This window comes from Cetorhinus maximus, chromosome 3 (assembly GCF_964194155.1).
Source record: "Cetorhinus maximus chromosome 3, sCetMax3.hap1.1, whole genome shotgun sequence".
Lineage (NCBI taxonomy): Eukaryota > Metazoa > Chordata > Chondrichthyes > Lamniformes > Cetorhinidae > Cetorhinus > Cetorhinus maximus.
The window spans coordinates 59,647,341-59,667,124 of NC_135881.1; the positions used below are offsets into that span (position 1 = coordinate 59,647,341).

The 19,784-nt window shown below is 41.6% G+C and overlaps 2 protein-coding genes across 2 annotated transcripts in view; one reads left to right on the top strand and one right to left on the bottom strand.

The window, feature by feature from the left end:
* abcb4 (ATP-binding cassette, sub-family B (MDR/TAP), member 4) overlaps positions 1-7,175 on the top strand; it is a 146,659-nt gene extending 139,484 nt beyond the window's left edge. The window contains exons 26-28 of the mRNA XM_078538419.1: positions 477-683; positions 2,079-2,225; positions 6,853-7,175. Coding sequence (XP_078394545.1) covers positions 477-683; positions 2,079-2,225; positions 6,853-7,053 — 555 coding nt within the window. The 3' untranslated portion in view covers positions 7,054-7,175. The remainder of the gene's footprint in view (positions 1-476; positions 684-2,078; positions 2,226-6,852) is intronic.
* The window catches only part of crot (carnitine O-octanoyltransferase), a 71,701-nt gene continuing 58,859 nt past the window's right edge, over positions 6,943-19,784 (bottom strand). Inside the window, exon 16 of the mRNA XM_078538430.1 lies at positions 6,943-7,057. Within this exon, the coding sequence (XP_078394556.1) occupies positions 7,024-7,057 (34 nt within the window). The 3' untranslated portion in view covers positions 6,943-7,023. The remainder of the gene's footprint in view (positions 7,058-19,784) is intronic.

The following is a 19,784-nucleotide window of genomic DNA, read 5'->3' on the forward strand; positions in this document are numbered from 1 at the left end:
GCCCTGGCTCATCGTTCATAGAGCCTGACAGCATCCACATAGTTGCCCACATGGTGCATTATCTTCTGCTTTCTCAATGAGGATAATATGAAAACAAATGTTTATTTACAAAAAGTATATAAAAATGCAACAATCAATACACTTTATTGAAGTATGATCAGTCAATATTTGCCATGGTATAATTCAGACCTGGTGCCTGTAGGAAGTGTCTGTTAATATTGTTGCAGGACTCAACCATTAATAGCCTTTCTTGTTGTTGTCATGTGAATGTGATAGGCATTAGTAATCACTTTGTCATATGCACCCATGATATTGTTATGTAGGAATCCTGCATTTTGCTATGCAATAACTGTAGATGCTTAGCTTGTTAGCTAGACCCATGATCATCTTTTGATCCTCCTGCATCCAATCTACATTGTAAATCTACTTCAATGGCACGAGTTAAAGCATTGCTTATTGAAATAATTTTTCTCCAGCTTTTAGATGAGCACAATTTGAAGGACCTCAATATTCAGTGGACTCGGGCACAGATGGGTATTGTGTCCCAAGAACCTGTTTTGTTTGACTACAGTATTGCTGAGAACATTGCCTATGGAGACAACAGTAGGGTTGTGTCCCAGGAGGAGATAGAGGCTGCAGCCAAAGCAGCAAACATACATTCCTTTATTGATAAACTCCCGCAGGTAAGTTTCTGCATTGTGGCACTCAATATAATCATGCAGTAGCTCAGTAAGAACAGCTTGTTTACCCTACAGTTCTGTTGAGAGAAACACATGTTGACTATAAGACCAGCTGCTTATTGTAGAGGTTGGTAGCTTCTTCAATGAGATTAGGGACCAAGCAAAAAAATAAAGTATATTCATTCATTGGGGTAAATGATACCCACAATCTGAAGCATTATATGTATTTCCTTATTTTATTGCTTTCCAATAGTTTTGCACACCTTATGGGTTGAATTCTCCCATTTGGGTCACAATCCCAATGTTGGCTTCAATTCAAGGCTGGGAACCCGGAAGTAGCCATGGAAAGCATTGGTCACAATCTTCTCGAATGTGATCAATTAAGAAGCTACCTCCGGAAGCCCTGACCAATGAAGGACGGTGTGCGGGCTAGGGAAGTGGGGTGCCAAGTTGAAGGATTTACAGTGATGTCCGGCCAGCAGCCCCACCAGGAGATGTGAGCGCTGCTGAGGCAGACAGGAGGCTGCAAGGGTGAGTCAAAATGGAGGCATTCTCTGCCATATTCTGAAAACTTAAAAAAATCACACATTGCCACCGTTGTCAGGCAATCCGTGTGGGGGCAGAAACACCTACACAGGATGGCTTTTGGCCGCAACTATAACCATCGCATCCCAGCAAGTCCATTCTGGGGTGATTGCGATGCAACCCCCCACCCTATCCCACCCCACCCCCTGCCTGCCGCCAGGAAGCCACTTCCGTTTGTATGCTGGGCTCTGACTTCAGCAGTGGGGAGGTGGAGGTCGGTCATCCACCATTAGGAATATCCCGGCAACACAAAAATGCCTCCCCATTTGACCCATTAATGGTCTTAATTGGTTATCCTCCACTACCGGGTAGACGTTGCCACATTGACCCTGCCTCCAGCAAGATTCCTCTTGAGATAGGAACATGTCAGGAACATGACCTGCTATTTGCAACTTTGTTTCCTGGTTCCGCTTCCTGACCTATCTCTATGGGATTGGGAAAATGCTGCCCTATAAGGAGAGAGGGAAGGAACTTTATTCTTTCCCCTTATATTACGTTGTGTTACCGGCTGTAACATGCCAGGTGCTGTAAAACAGGTTATCACCCTCTGTGTTGCCACAGTATTTAGTAGATTAGTCTTTTCTGAAGTAGTGACACTTTATATGTGCAAAAATGAAGTTATTCACAATTTTGAAAGTCAGTACTACTCATCCTGAAGCTATTAAATTACTGTCAAAAAGTACTAGATTGCTGTTAATCTAGACACAGAAGCTGCAAATAAAGAATCTATACAAATAACATAAAATGCAGCATTTGTATTATTTGTATAAATGCTAAAATACTAATTTTGTTTATTTTACTCAATTTATTTAGAAATATGATACATGTGTAGGAGACAAGGGTGCCCAGCTATCTGGGGGTCAGAAACAGCGTGTTGCCATTGCCCGAGCATTAGTCCGAAACCCCAGGGTCCTTCTCCTAGATGAAGCTACTTCAGCACTTGATGCAGAAAGTGAAATGGTAAGGCTGCAACTTTTGTTGTGTTGTCTTGTGCAAGGGCGGAGGGGCGGAGGGGAGGAAGGGTTGTGATCGGGGAAAGGTGGGGTAGCAGCATCCAAGATTGGGAATTTACCGCTGGCCAGAATCTTGGAAGATAGCAGTAACCAGAACAGGGAGGGTGTAGCTGGCAGTGGTTGAGGGAGGCTTTGAGGTCACAATCAAATTGAGAATTGAGCAGTGGATGGCAATGGTACATGATTTTAATGTCAGGTAATTTTATCATTGCTGAAAAAACAAGACATGCTTTTCATCTTGCACTCATCAGGACACTTGCAAGAATGCTAATATAAAGGGGAGAACAACAATTTATACTGTATGTGAAGAGAATGCTGATTGGTTGGCAAGTAGCATTGCCATGGAGAATGCACCACTGATGGTGGCTGACAGTTAACTGCCATTCCATAGGTGAATTTGAGCACAGGATGGAGCCCATTAAGACATGTAAGAAAATTGTTACATGCAGCTGCGGATTTAAATATAGCAAACGTCTCACTCACATATCGGAAATATGCGAGGGGTAGAATGTTAGGTGACATTCCATCGAAGACACGTTTCTCATGGAACCCAACAAAGATGTTTGTGAGAGCTGGGCTGTCACACAAATGAGTCTTGTGGTATATGAACTTCAGTGCCAGTGTGATGCTAGCTATGTAGGCCGTATGTCCCAAAGACTGGCGATTGTATCAAACAGCATGTCCCAGCCGCTGTTCACAATGGGCAGGGTACAGATCTTACCCAACCAGCCCATGCTTGCAAAACTCAAAACACAGTGTCCAACATTAGATGTGATTCTGCAACTGGACAACATTTGCTAAATAATCCTCAATGTGCTAAGAATTACACTGGCAACCAATTTAAGATTGTCAGTTGGGCTCATAATGTGACGCATTTGTGTGTACTGGAAACTACGTATATTAATACACAGGGCCCTTTTCATTGCAGACAGAAAGAACATGTACGTACATTGCGCCTGTTTCAGTTAAACAAAATAGGTTCAAGCTGCCTGGTTTAAATTTCAAACAACGCTTAACTGTCAGACACCATCAGTGGTGCATTCTCCATGGCAACGCCACTTGCCAACCAATCAGCACTTTCTTCACATCTAGTATAAATTGTTATTTTCCCCCTTATATTGGCAATCTTGCGAGTGCCCTGATGAGCGCAAGACATAAAGCTTAGACATGTCTCTTTTTTAAGCAATACTCAGGTTCAGTACTACCAAATGACTATCAGGTATTTTTAATAAATGGCTTTTCAGAAGTAGCCTGTTAGGCTGCAAATAGACCTGCATTTACTGAATGCGGCCAATATCGACAGGATGCTCAAAATTGCAGAGAGAACCTCAAACAGACATTAGGCCCCTAATTTGCTTTGTAAAGGGCCTAACTCCAATTCAGGCATGGGCCCTGGATACTTTTTTTTTGGCCTATGCCAATAAGGAAGGTGATACATTTTTGGCTTGTAATGAGTGTGCTCTTCCTGTACACATAAATACCCTCTGATGAGGGGAACAGGGATGGGGGGAAAATTGACCTGGTGGTGTCCTCCACTGCACCTAGTGGGCCTGTTAAGGAGGCAATGAACCCCATTGCCCATCCTCAGACAATGCAGTGAAAGCTGCTAAGCTAAATGCTTGGCATGGGCTTCTCCCACTGCTGGTTAATTCCAATTAGTTGGCCACTTAAGGACCTAAATTGGCCCACGAGTGAATGGGGCACACACAGGTAAAACTGCAGCAGGAAAAGGAGTGGGAGTATAGGCAGTAGGCAAGATGCCCATGGTATTTTATGGGCCCCCCTATCTGCCTGGGCCCATAAAATCCAGCCCAGAATGTCTTTTCCAGCCAGAATAAGCCCAGTTTTCTTAAATTCAATTTTCTTAGTTCATAAGAAGGGTCATAGAAAACACTTCTTGTCTGTTCTGTCCTCAGATGCTACCTGACCTGCTGAGTGTTTTTAGTGCTTTCTGGTTGTCTTTCTGAATTTTCTTAACCTTTCTTCACAATTTGCTTTGTGCCTATGATATTCTGCTGTTCTGCCAACACATTTGATATCCTGCCAAGGGGGCGAGAAAATTTGACCCTCTCATAAGAACATAAGTGGTCAGGACACCTTCAAACTTGCTTCACTTTTTAATAAGATCATGGTTGGCCTTCAATCTCAACTCCATTTTCCCCTCTAATCCAATTTCCCTTGATTCCCTTAGAGCCCATAAATCTGTCAATCCTAGCATTGAATATACTCAATAACTGACCATCCACAGCTCTCTGTGGTAGAGGATGCCAAAGATTCACAACCTATGAGTGAAGAAATTTCTCCTCATTTCAATCTAAAATGACTGTCCCCTTATCCTGAGATTATACCCTTTAGTTCTATATTCTGAAACCAGGGGAGAAAACATTTCAGCATCTACCCTTAAGCATCTTATATATTTCAATGAGATCATCTCTCATCCTTTTTAAATTGCAATAAATATAGACCCACTGTACTCAATCTCTCCTTGTCAGACAACAATCTCAGCCCAGGAATCAATCCAATGAAACTTTGTTGCATTCCCTTTAGGTGCAGGAGCAAAATTGTGCATGGTACTCCAGGTGCAGCCTCATCAAAGCTCTGTACAATATTTTTGTACTTCAATCCTCTTACAATGAAAGCCAATATAACATTTGTCTTCCTAACTGCTTGCTATACTTACATGTTAACTTTCTATGTTTCTTGTACAAGGACACCCAGATCCCTCTTAACACCAACAATTAATAGCTTCTTACCATTAAAATTTTTTTTTATCCTTCCCACCAAAGTGAATAACCATATATTTCCTCACATTATACTCCATCTGCTACTTTCTTACCCACTCACTTAGCTTGTTTAAATCCCTGGGAACAGCCTGCCAATCTGAAAATGACCTATTTATTCCCACTCTCTGTGTTCAGTCCATTAATCAATCCTCTATCCATACCCGCAACCCAATGAACCCTTTGAACCTTGTGCAACAACATTTTGTGTGGCACCTTATCAAATGTCTTTTGAAAATCAAAATATACTGCATCCACGAGTTCCCTTTATACTATTTGCCCTGTTAGCTATATCCTCAAAAAACTCTAATAGATTTATCAAACATGATTCTCTTTCATAAAAAAATAAACTATGTTGACTCAGCCTAATTATATTTGGTTTACTAAGTGCCCTATTACCTTAATAATGGAAATCCTTAATGATGGATTCCAGCATTTTCCTGACAACTGATGTCAGACTAACTGCTCTGTAGTTCCCTGCCCTCCCTTCTTGAATAACAGTGCTATATTTGCTACCTTTCAATCTACTTGAACAGTTCCAGAACCTAGGAACTTTTGGAAGATCACAGCCACTGCATCTCTACAGCCACTTTTTAGAACTCAAGGATGTAGGGCATCAGACTGTCAGGATTTGTCAGTTTTAAGCACCATTAACTTGTCCATTACTTTTTCTATACTGATATTAATTACCTTAAGTTCCTCCTGCTCATTAGACCCTCAGTTTCCCATTTACTCTGATGTGTTGTTTCTTTTGCTCTGAAGGCAGATATAAAATCTAACATTTCTGCCATTCTCTTAGATCCATTGTAATTTTTCCTGTCTCAGTCTCTAAGGAACCCATGTTTACTTTTCTTATCCTTTTCCTTTTAGATATGTGTAGAAACTCTTATAATCTTACAATTTTTAAAAAATATTTCTGGCTTGTTTACTCTCATATTCTGTTTTCTCCCCTTTATCAATTTTTGGGTCATCCTTTGCTGGTATCTAAAGTTCTCCCAGTTCTCAGGCTTCCTACACTTCTTGGCAATTTTGAAAACTCTTCTTTTAATCTGATACTATCTTTAAGCTCTTTAGGTACCTGTGGACAGATCTCTTTGCCTATAGCGTTTTTATTTCTCAATGGACTGAAGACTCATTGATAATTATGATACGTTTCTTTAAATATTCACCATCATTTTTCTGCCATAATATATTTTAATCTAATTTACCTTCGCCAGCTCATCTCTCATACCTATGTCATTAACTTCATTTAAATTCAGTACGGAGGAAAATTCCAGAGTAGGGCCAAGTTGGCTGATTGCTGAGTGGAAGGAGAGTGAATGTACAAGAACACAGAGGACAGAAAGTGATAGGTCGGAATGTAGAGTTGGAAGTGGCTGCACAAGTAATGTGGGGCAAGATCATAGTGGCACTTGTAAACAAGGATAAGGATTTTCAAGGAGTCAGTGGAGTTTAGTGAAGATAGAGGTAATGGGCAAGAAGGACTTACTGCAGATTAGGATGTCAGAAGTAGTTTTTTGGAATTGGGATTTGGGTTGAGTGAAGTTCACAGAGCCAGCAAAGTAGATGTTGGGCATAACTCTTTTCCAGCTTTTGATAGTTATGCTGCAAATGTGATCTCATTTTCCTTGGTAAATAGCCTGTGTGCATTCCATCCAGATATATAATTGCAAAGCTATCAATTTTAACAAATATTGGTCAGCTATATTTTGAAAAATCTCAACATGGTCAAAATCATTCATCAAACTTGAGCTGTTCATGTGCTTCATTTTATCACTTCATCCAATTTAACAGGTTGTTCAAGAGGCACTGGACAAAGCAAGAGAGGGTCGTACCTGCATTGTAATAGCTCATCGCCTGTCCACCATCCAAAATGCCAATAAAATAGCAGTGCTTAATAACGGCCAGATTGCAGAAGAAGGAACTCACCATCAACTTATTGCTAACCAGGCTCTTTACTACAGTCTAGTGATGGCACAAATGGGACAAAACTGAGTGACTTAAGGGAAAGTAATAGAATATGAAATAACCACCATTGCAATTATTCAAAAAGTATCATTTGTAGTTTCTTTGTAATTTCTGTTAAATACCAATAAAAATAAACCCATTGAACAACACCGTATTTTATTTATATAGTGCTTTTAACATAGCAAGAATGTCCTAAAAGGATTTCAGCTAATTGGACATTTGTTTAAATACAGATTTCTATCCCAAATTGCATTTATACCAAAGTAATGGAGTGAACATGGTTTCCTGGTTGTTCATCAAACCTGTTTGATTTGTTATCCATTATTAAAAAAGAAATAGCAGAACATTTAGAAAAGCTTAACGCAATCAAACAGAATCAACATGGTTTTGTGAAAGGGAAATCATGTTTGACAAATTTGCTAGAGCTCTTTGAGGATATAACAAGCAGGGTTGATAAAGGGGAACCAGTAGATGTAGTGTATTTGGATTTCCAGAAGGCATTCAATAGAGCGCTATATAAAATGTTATTGCACAAGATAGGAGCTCATGGTATTGGGGTAACTATTAGCGTGGATTGAGCATTGGTTAACACATAGAAGACAGAGATTTGGGATTAATAGGTCTTTTTCAGGTTGGAAAGACATAACTAGTGGAGTGCCACAAGGTTCAGTCCTAGGGCCTCAATTATTTACTATCTATATTAATGACTTGGAAGAGAGGGCAGAGTGTAATGTATTCAAATTTGCTGATGATACAAAAATAGGTGGGAGGGCATGTTGTGATGAGGACATAAGGAATCTGCAAGGGGATATAGATAGGTTGAGTGACTGGGCAAAAACTTGGCAGATGGAGTTTAATGTAGGAAAGTGTGAGGTCATGCACTTTGGTAGGAAAAATCAAAAGGCAGACTGTTGTTTAAATGGAGAGAGACTCCAAAAAAGTGCAGCACAGAGGGATCTGGATGTTCTTCTGCATGAAACACAAAAAGTTAGCATGCAGGTGCAGCAAGTAATTAAGAAGGCAAATGGAATTTTGGCCTGTATTGCTAGGGGGTTGTAGTTTAAAAATAGGGAAGTCTTGTTACAACTGCACAGGACGTTGGTGAGGCCACACCTGGAATACTGTGTACAGTTTTGATCCTCGTATTTAAGAAAAGATGTACTGGCATTGGAGGTAGTTCAAAAGAAATTCACTAGGCTGATTCCTGGGATGAAAGGGTAGACTTATCAAGAACGGCTAAAAAGGTTAGGCTTTAATTCATTAGAGTTTAGAGAAATGAGGGGTGATTTGATTGAAACGTACAAGATTTTGAGGGGGCTTGACAGGGTAGATGTAGAGAAGATGTTTCCACTAGTGGGGGAATCTCAAACTAGGGGACATCACTACAGAATAAGGGGCACTCATTTAAAACTGAGTTGCAAAGGAATTTCTTCTCTCAGAGGGTAGTGAATGTCTGGATTCTCTACCTCAGAGAATTGTGGAGGCTAGATCACTGAAAGTATTTATAGAGGAGGTAGATAGATTTTTGAAATATCGGGGAGTTAAGGGCTATGAGGAGCTGGCATGAAAGAGAGGTTGAGGCCTGGGGCAGATGAACCATGATTTTATTGAATGGCAGGGCAGGCTTGAGGGGGCCAAATGGCCTGCTCCTCCTATTTCTTATGTTAGAAAATGTGAGATATCGTGGGTGAAAAACAACAAAGTGAAGATTGCTTACTCCCAAATATCCTAGGTAGGCAGAATAAATTCAACAGTCCAGCACTCACAGCAGGTGTTGCATGCTTGAGGGGAGCAGAATCAAACTGAAGCATAAATTCTCTGAACTGCACAAGTGTGGCTTCCTCTGGGAGATAGGGAAGTGGCAGAGAGAGGTAAGCATCAGTGAAGCACCTTCAGGAAGAGGAATGGAGAGGCAGACCTGTGGGAGATACTCACGGAGCAGGGAGAGGAGCTCCCTAGAGTCCGGAAGCACACTGAGTTTGAAAGAAAAGTGAATAGTAATGTCACAGGAAAGCCATAAGCTGATTGGCTGGTGAGTAACTGCTCTTAGGGAGGATGTGGAAATTGCTGCAAATTAGAAAAATGTAACGTTTTAAATAATTGTTATTTAGCTAAAGTGTGTTCAGTATTAGTTGGATTTATCAGTACCAGTAAGGTTTATTAAAGTTGTAAGGTTTATTAAGTTAAGGCCAGGTAAAATAAAGTTAATATAAATAAACCAAAGTCAAATAAAGTTAACGTAACTGAAGTAAAGTTAAGGTATGGGCATGGCAGGGCAGCTTAGTCGCATTGAATGCATGTCCTGTAATACGTGGGAAGTTGTGGATGCTACCAGTGACCTAGATGACCACATGTGCAGGAAGTGTCACCAGTTACAGAAATTTGAGCTCTGGGTTTCAGAGCTTGGGCGGCAGCTGGAGTCACTGTAGGGCATCTGCGAGGCTGAGAACTACGTGGATAGCATGGAGGCAGAAAAGGGATGGGCGACCACCAGGCAGTCCAAGAGAACCAGCTAAGTAGCGCAGGAGTCCCCTGAGGCCCCGTTCACTAATCAGTTTTCCATTTTGGATGCTGGTGAGGGCATTGATTCCCTGGAGGAGTGCAGTCAGAGCCAAGTTCATGGCACAGGGGCGACTCAGCTGTAGAGGAGGGAAGAAGAGGATGGGAGCAGTAGTGATAGGGCATTCATTAGGGGAACAGGCAAGCATTTCTGTGGTTGTGGACGTGACTCCAGGATGGTATGTTGCCTCCCTAGTGCGAGGGTCAAGGAAGTCATGGAGCAGCTGCAGGACACTCTTCTGAGGGAGGGTGAATAGCCAGAGGTCATGGTTCATGCTGGTACCAATGACTTAGATAGGAAGGGGGATGAGATCCTGAACACCTATTTCAGGGAGCTAGGAAGGAGATTGAAAAGCAGGACCTCTAAAGCAGTAATCTCAAGATTACTTCCAGTCCCACACGCTAGTAAGCATAGAAGTAGGAAAATTGACCGATTGAACACATGGCTGGAGGGGGGCATGAGATTTCTGAGGCATTGGGATCGGCTCTGGGGCAGGTAGGATCTGTACAAAATGAACAGGCTGCATCTTAGCAGGATGGGGACTAACATCCTCGCAGGAAGATTCGCTGTTGCTGCTGGGGAGGGTTTAAACTTGAGGGTTTAGATTTGCAGGGGGATGGGAACCCAAGAGGGAGTTCAGATTCGAGGGAAGCAAAACTGGTAAAAGGCATTAGAAAAGTAGAAAGCAAAAATAGAGGACAGAAAAAGCATAGGCAAACATTAAATAGGGTTAGAGTAGAAAATAAAGTTTAAAAAAAAGATTAAAGGCACCCTAACTGAATGCACATAGCATTCACAAAAAAGCTGATGATTTGAATGCACAAATTAAGGAAAATGGGTTTGATTTAACTGCCATTAAGGAGACGTGACTACAGGGTGACCAAGATTGGAAATTGAATATCTAAGGATATTCAGCATTCAGTGGGGATAGGTAAAAAGGAGATGGGGTAGCACTCTTAATAAGGGAAAAGATCAGTGCATTGGTAAGACGGGATCTTAGATGGAAATGTAGAATCACTTTGGGGGAGCTAAGAAATAAAACAGCAAGGGGCGACAAACATTGGTGGGAGATGTTTTTAGGCTGCCAAATTGTAGTGGTGATGTTGGGCATGATATAAATCAGGAATTAGAGGTGCATGTAATGTGGGTAATACAGCAATAATGGGCGAGTTCAATTTACACATAGACTGGGTTAACCAAATCAGCACTCATGCTGGGGAGGATGAATTCCCGGAATGTGTACGAGCTGGGTTTCTGGAACAGTATATTTAGCAGCTGGCTAGGGATTGGGCTATTTCGGATTTCGTGCTATATAATGAGAAAGGGTTAATTAATAACCTTGCTGTAAAAGAGCCTTTGGGAAATAGTGACCATAATATAATAGAATTTTTCATTAAGTTTGAATGTGATATAGTTAATTCTGAAACTAGGATCTTAAATCTGAAGAAAGGAAATTATGACGGAATGAGGGGCTAGTTGGCTATGGTGGATTGGGAAAATACACAAAGATTTGAAGGTACACAGGCAATGACTAGTATTTTTTTAAAATACTACACAGTCTACAAGATAACATTCCTCTAATGCACAAACACCTGAAGGGAAAGTTAAATCAACTGTGGTTAACGAAAGAAGTTAAAGATTGCATTATATCAAAGGAATTGGCTTATAAGGATGCCAGAAAAAATGGTAAGCCTGAGGACTGGGAGCCGTTTAGAACCCAGCAAAGGAGGACCAAGAAAGGGAAAAGAGAATATGAATGCAAACTAGTGAGAAACATAAAGGCGGACTGTAAAAGCTTCTTTAGGTATGTGGAAAGGAAAAGATTAGCTAGGACAAATGTGGGCCCTCTACAGGTGGGGATGGGAGAGTTTATAGAGAAGAACAGGGAAATGGTGGAGAAACTAAACAGTTACTTTGCTCAGAGATAAAAACAAAAAACTGCAGATGCTGGAAATCCAGAACAAAAACAGAAACAAAAATACCTGGAAAAACTCAGCAGGTCTGGCAGCATCGGCGTAGAAGAGCACAGTTGTTGTTTCGAGTCCTCATGACCCTTCAACAGATCATGAGGACTCGAAACATCAACTGTTCTCTTCTCTGCCGATGCTACCAAACCTGCTGAGTTTTTCCAGGTATTTCTGTTTCTGTTTTTGTTTTAGCTACTTTGCTCTGTCTTCATGGAAGAAAATCTCCCAGAAATACTATGCAACCAAGGGACTTGTTAAACTGAGGAACTAAGATGAACTAGTATTAGTAAAGAGGTATAATTGAAAAGTTAACTGGACTGAAGGTTGATAAATCCCCTGGACATAAAAACATAGAAACTAGAAGCAGGAGTAGGCCATTCGGCCCTTTGAGCCTGCTCCGCCATTCATTATGATCATGGCTGATCATCCAACTCAATAGCCTGCTCCCGCTTTCTCCCCATACCCTTTGATCCCTTTCACCCCAAGAGTTATATCTAACTCCTTCTTGAAAACATACAATGTTTTGATCTCAACTACTTTCTGTGGTAACGAATTCCACAGGCTCACCACTCTGGGTAGAGAAATTTCTCCTCACCTCAGTCCTAAATGGTCTACCCCATATCCTCAGATTGTGACCCCTAGTTCTGGACTCCCCCACCATCGGGAACATCCTTCCTGCATCTACCCTGTCTAGTCCTGTTAGAATTTTATAGGTTTCTATGAGATCCCCCCTCATTCTTCTGAACTCCAGAGAATATAATCCTAATCGACTCAATCTCTCCTCATATGTCAGTCCCGCCATCCCAGGAATCAGTCGGGTAAACCTTCGCTGCACTCCCTCTATAGCAAGTACATCCTTCCTCAGATAAGGAGACTAAAACTGCACACAATATTCCAGGTGTGGTCTCATCAAGGCCCTGTACAATTGCAGCAAGACATCCATGTTCCTGTACTCGAACCCTCTGGCTATGAAGACCAACATACCATTTGCCTTCTTTACTGCCTGCTGCACCTGCATGCTTACCTTCAGCGACTGGTATACAAGGACACTCAGGTCTCGTTGCACATTCCCCTCTCTCAATTTATAGCCATTCAGATAATAATTTGCCTTCCTGTTTTTGCTACCAAAATAGATAACCTCACATTTATCCACATTATACTGCATCTGCCATGCATTTGCCCACTCACTCAGCTTGTCCAAATCACACTGAAGCATCTCTGCATCCTCCTCACAGCTCACCCTCCCACCCAGCTTTGTGTCATCTGCAAATTTGGAGATATTACATTTAGTTCCCTCACCTAAATCGTTAATATATATTGTGAATAACTGGGGTCCCAGCACCGATCCCTGCAGTACCCCACTAGTTACTGCCTGCCATTCGGAAAATGACCCGTTTATTCCTACTCTTTGTTTCCTGTCTGTCAATCAGTTTTCTATCCATCTCCATAAACTACCACCAATCCCATGTGCTTTAATTTTACATGCCAATCTCTTATGTGGGACTTTGTCGAAAGCCTTCTGAAAGTCCAAATAAACCACATCCACTGGCTCCCCCTCATCAACTCTACTAGTTACATCCTCAAAAAATTCCAGTAGATTTGTCAAGCATGATTTCCCTTTCATAAATCCATGCTGACTCTGTCAGATTCTGTCACTGTTTTCCATGTGCTCATGTATTAAATCTTTTATAATGGACTCTAGAATTTTCCCCACTACCGACGTCAAGCTGACTGGTCTGTAATTACCTGTTTTCTCTCTGCCTCTCTTTTTAAATAGTGGGGTTACATTAGCTACCCTCCAATCTGTAGGAACTGTTCCAGAGTCTACAGAATCTCAGAAGATGACCACCAATGCATCCACTATTTCTAGGGCCACTTCCTTAAGTACTCTGGGATGTAATTATCAGGCCCTGGGGATTTATTGGCCTTCAATCCCATCAAATTCCCCAACACCATTTCCTTACTAATACTGATTTCTTGCAGTTCCTCCTTCTTACTAAACCCTGTGTTCTCCAACATTTCTGGTAGGTTATTTGTGTCCTCCTTTGTGAAGACAGAACCAAAGTATGTATTTAGTTGATCAGCCATTTCTTTGTTCCCCATTATAAATTCCCCTGTTTCTGACTGTAAGGGACCTACATTTGTCTTCACCAATCTTTTTCTCTTCACATGCCTATAGAAACTTTTAGAGTCAGTTTTTATGTTCCCTGCAAGCTTACTCTTGTACTCTATTTTCCCCTTCTTAACCAATCCCTTGGTCCTCCTTTGCTGAATTCTAACTGCTCCAAATCCTCAGGTCTGTTGTTTTTTCTGGCCAATTTGTATGCCTCTTCCTTGCATCTAATGCTATCTCTAATTTCCCTTGTAAGCCATGGTTTGGCCACCTTTCCTATTTTACTTTTGTGCCAGACAGGAATAAATATTTGTTGCAGTTCACCCATGCACTATTTGAAAGTTTGCCATTGCCTATCCACCATCATCCCTTTAAGTAACCAGATGAGCTTCATTCCAGAGTGTTGAAGGAGATGGCTAGAGATAATGGATGCATTGGTGGTTATCTCTCAAAATTCTATAGATTCTGGAAAGGTTCCTGTGGACTGGAAAGTAGCAAATGTAACCTCACTAAGAAGGGAGGAAGAGGGAGAATGGAGAACCAGAGACCTGTAGTCTGACGTCAGTAGTAGGGAAAATGTTAGAATCTGTTATAAAGGATGTGATAACTGGACATTTAGAAAAGAATGGTAAAATTGGACAGAGTCGCCAAGGATTTATAAAAGGGAAATCGTGCTTGGAAAACTTGTTGAAGTTTTTTGAGAAGGTACTTATAGCATAGATAAAGGAGAATCAGTGGATGTGGCGTATTTGGATTTTCAAAAGGCTTTTGATAACTCCCACATAGGAGGTTAGTAAACAAAATTAGACCATGTGGGATTGGGGGTTATATACTAGTTTGGATTGAGAATTGGTTAACAGACAGTAAGCAGAGAGTAGGAATAAACAGATGGCAGACTGTTACTAGTGAGGTACCGCAAGGATCAGTGCTAGGTCCACAGCTGTTCATAATCTATATAAATGATTTGGATGTGGGGACCAATTGTAATATTTCCAAACTTGATGAAGGGAGCATCAGAGGGGAGAGCAGCAGAGAGATGGGAGCAGGAGGGAGAGGTGAGCAGCAGAGAGAGGGGAGAAGCAGAGAGAGGGAGGCAGCATCCACAACCCTCTGGGATAGAGCATTTAAAAGATTCACAACGCTTTGAGTGAAGTAATTTCTCCTCATCTCAGTCACAAATAATCACTGCCTTATTCTGAGACATAGCCCCTGTGTTCTAGATTCTCAGCCAGGGGAAATGACCCCAGTGCCTATCCTGTTAAGCCCTTTCAAAATCTTGTATGTTTCAATGAGATCATCTCTCATTCTTCTAAATTCCAGAGAATATAGGCCCACATTATCTCTCATAACACAACTCTCATATCTCAGGGCCCAATCTAGACAGAAAAGGATAGGTATACCTGCAAGGTAAGTGTGTGTGAGGAGCAATGTGACAAGTAGTTGGAGAAGGCAAAGTGAGGGGATTGAAGTGATGCACACAGGACTTTTTGTATTCTTTCATGGGATCGTTGCTGGCAAGAATTGCTGCCTACTTGTAATTGTCCTTGAGAAGATCGTGGTGAATTGCCTTCTTGAACTGCTGCAGTTCATCTGTTGATGGTACACCCACAGTGCTGTTAGAAAGAGAGTTCCATGTTTTTGACTCAACGACAGTAAAGGAACAATGATATAGTTCCAATTCAGGAAATATGTGACTTGAGTGGAACACCTGGTGGTGTTCCCATGAGCCTGATGCTCTCGTGCTTTTAGGCAGTAGAGGCTGCGGGTTTGGATGATGCTGTTGAAGGAGCCTTGGCGAGTTCCTGCAGTGCATTTGTACGTGGCACACACTGCTGCCACTGTGCATCGGCAGTGGAGGGAATGCACATTGCAGGTGTTAGATGGAGTGTCATTCATATGGGCTGCTTTGTCCTGAATGGTGTGGAGCTTCTTTAGTGTTTTTAGGTCCAGGGAAGTGAAGAGTATTCCCTCACACTCCTAACTTGTGCCTTGTAGATGCTGGACAGGCTTTGGGGAGTCAGGAGGCGAGTTAAAGGATTCCCAGCCTCTGACCTTGTGTAACCATATGGCTGGTCCAGTTCTGTATCTAGTCAGTGGTAAACCTCAGGATAGTAGGGGATTCAGTGATGGTAATGCCGATAAATCTCAAGGGGAGATGGTTAGATTTTCTCTTGTTGGAGATGGTCATTGTCTGGCACTTGTGTGACACAGATGTTACTTGATACTTATCAGCCTATGCCTGACTATTGTCCAGGTCTTGCTGCATGTGTCCACGGACTGCTTTGGTATCTGAGAAGTCACTAATGGTGCTGATTACTATGCATTATTATTTACTTCTGACCTTAACATGGAGGATAGGTCATTGATGAAGCAGCTGAAGACAGTTGGGCCTAGGACACTACTTGAGGAACTCCTACAGCGATGTCCTGGGGCTGAGATGATTAGCCTTTAACAACAACCAGCTTCTTTTATGCTTGGTATGATTCCAGCCAGTGGACAGTTTTCACTGTTCCCATTGACTTTAGTCTATGTGCATGGTACACACTTTTCATAATCTTGTCAGATCATTAAACCACTTCTTGCACTGCATCCAGGACAGTGACAGTATGCTCCTGTTGCAGATCTCCTGGGCAACATCCAACTATGCCTCTGTTGTTTCTGTCACTGGATCCCTCCTATTATTAAGAAATAGTATATCCCTTCAGTACCTTACAGCCCCCCGGTATTGCATCAAGGAAGGGAGCAATGAACTGGGGTGCAGCCTTTGAACATCATAATTCCATTCTGGAACTTCCTCTTCCTATTTCCAACTCCTCTAAATTACATCTTTGCATTGTCCCTTTAAATACTGGTGCTAAGGTCACAGCACATGAGTCCTCCTCACATGCACTACCGGGGATTGAACTGAAAACCAGAAGTAAAATTATACAAGATGGCTGAGTTGAAGTGACACTGACAGTTGCACTAAACATGCTTCTTAGTTGTTCATGGGATACTTAACCTCCCCCCACAAACCCCAACACTCCCATATTGGGGCCATGGTGGCTGATGGAGAAATGGGGAATGTGGAATAAAGCAGATGCATGGAAGAATATATGGGAAGAAAATCACTAAGATAGGGTGGGAAGATGCCATGGAAAGACCTGAAAGTGGGGATATGTATGAACATACGAATTAGGAAGAGTAGGCCACTCAGGCCTTCGAGCCTGCTCCACCATTCAATAAAACCATGGCTGATCTGATTGTAACCTCAACTCCACATTCCTGCCTACCCCTGAAAACCTTTCACCTCTTTTTAATCAACAATCTATCTAGCTCTGCCGTAAAAATATTCAAAGACTCTGCTTCTACTGTCTTTTGAGGAAGAGAGTTCCAAAGTCTCACGACCCTCTGCGAAAAAAAAATTCTGCTCATTTCTGCCTTAAATGAGTGACACCTTAATTTTAAACAGTGACACCTAGTTCTAGATTCTCCCATAAGAGGAAAAATCCTCTCCACATCCATCCTGTCAAGATTCCTCAGGATCTTAAAGGTTTCAATCATGTTGCCTCTTATTCTTCCAAACTTCAATGGATACAAGCCTAACCTGTCCAACCTTTCCTCATAAGACAACCTGCCCATTCCTGGTTTTAGTCTAGTAAACCTCTGAACTGCTTCCAATGCATTTATTTCTTTCCTTAAATAAGGATACCAATACTGTACACAGTTCTAGATGTGGTCTCACTGGTGCCCTGTACAACTGAAGCATAACCTCCCTAATTTTGTAATCAATTCCCCTCACAATAAATGATAACATTCTATTAGCTTTCCTAACTCCTTGCTGTACCTGCATACTAGCCTTTTGTAATTCAAGCACTCGGACACACAGTTTCCTCTGAATCTCAGAGCTCTGCAACCTCCTATCATTTAGATATTATGCTTTTTTTTGTTCTTCCTACCAAAATGGACAATTTCACATTTGCCCACATTATACTCCATTTGCTAGATCTTTGCCCGCTCACTTAACCTATCTATGCCCCTTTGTAGTCTCATGTCCTCTTCACAACTTACTTTTCTATCTTTGTGTCATCAGCAAATTTAACAACCATACCTTTGGTCCCTTCATCAAAATCATTTATATAAATTGTAAAATGTTGAGGCCCCAGAACCGATCCCTGTGGCACACCACTCACCACATCCTGCCAACCAGAAAGACCCATTTATGCCCACTCTGTTTCCTGTTAGCTAGCCAATCTTCTATCCATGCTGCTATGTTACCCTCTACACCATGAGCTTTTATTTTCCGCAATAACCTTTGATGTGGCACCTTACCAAATACCATCTGGATATAGGTGAGCTCTGTAAAGTTGATTGTGCTTGAAACATATACAGGGTTAGAACATGTACACATCAGCTCTGTGTGGAATAAGTGGATGTGACTAAATACACATCCAAGCTGGGTGAACGGATATGAAGAATCTTAACTTTAGTACAATGGTGGTAATATGAATGTTTCTCTTTACCCCTTCTTTCATGTTTTCTGAATCGGACTGCATCCTGTGAAGCCACTTTGGTAATATTTCACAACAGTATTAAGCTCAGCTATTGCTCCTATCCCTTCACTGATGCTCAATAAACTAAGTATAGAAAAACTAATACGGATACGACGTAGAGCCTAAAATTAGTTATTTAGAAGGTTACGGTTAATGTACCCGAGTGCCCAGTTAGAATTGGTACATTTCTGAGCAACCTAGATTAACACACATTACCATCACCTTCTCAAGGGCAACTAGTAATGGGCAACAAATGGCAGCAACACCCAGATCCAAAAGCAAAATACTGCATTTGTCAGAAATCTGAAATAAAAACAAACTGCTGGAAATACTCAGCAGGTCTGGCAGCATCTGTGAAGAGTGAAACAGAGTTAATATTTTAAGTCAAATATGACTTATTCAGAACTGAAGGGTGAAGTTAGAAAAATAAAAGCTCTCCTTTGTCTGCAAAAGTTGCTGTTGCATATACTAAGGAAGGGGATTTCTCTTTAAGCTTCTTGATTGAAGGGTGGGCTTAAAGAAATAGAGATTTGCATGTATATAGGGATTTTCACAACCTGGGGATGTCCCAAAGCACTGCACAATGAAGTACATTTGAAATGTTGTCACTGGTGTAATGTAACAGCTAATTTGCACACAAGGTTCGAACACAGCAATGTGATAATGACCAGGTAATTTACTTTTAATGATTCTGGTTGAGAGATAAATATCAGCCAGGACTCCAGAGAAAAAAACTAGAAACAAAGAAATTTCCAGCATAGGAGGTCATTTGGTGCATCGTGTCCCCATCTTCTTTGAAGTAGTGCGATGGGATCTTTTACATGCACCCAAGAGGGAAAAAGTTTTACAACTCATAAGACTGCATCTCTGACAGTGCAACACTCCATCAGTATTACACTGGAGCACCAGCCTAGGTTTTGTGTTTATGTGCCTGGGGTGGGTTTTCTGTGGTAGCAAACTCCACAGCTTCACCACTCTCTGGGTGAAGAAATTTCCCCTCATCTCAGTCCTAAATGTATCCTCAGACTGTGACCCCTGGTTCTGGACTCCCCCACCATCGGGAAAATCCTGCATCTACCTTGTCTAGTCCTGTTAGAATTTTATAGGTTTCTATGAGATGCCCCCTCATTCTTCTCAACTCCAGCAAATATAATCCTAACCGACTCAATCTCTCCTCATGTCAGTTCCGCCATCCCAGGAATCAGTCTGGTGAAGTTAGCCATTGCACGCTGTTACTATACAGGAGCAATACGAATGGTGTTTTCCACTAACTGGATGCTGCCATCAAACCGAAAAGATGTCCTGCCTATCACACAAATAAACCACGTGATATATAAATTTCAGTGCTGGTGTGAAGCCAGGTATATAGGCCGTACATCTCAAAGATTGGCATAGCGTATCAAACTGCACGTCCCTTCAGCTGTTTGCAACAGTACTGACCATGCCCAACCAGCCTGTGCTTGCAAAACTCAAAACATAGTGTCTAACATTAGATGTAATTCCACAATTGGACAACACCTGCTAAACAATCTTGATTGTACTAAGAATTGCACTGAAGACCAATTTAAGATTGTCAGTCGGGCTAG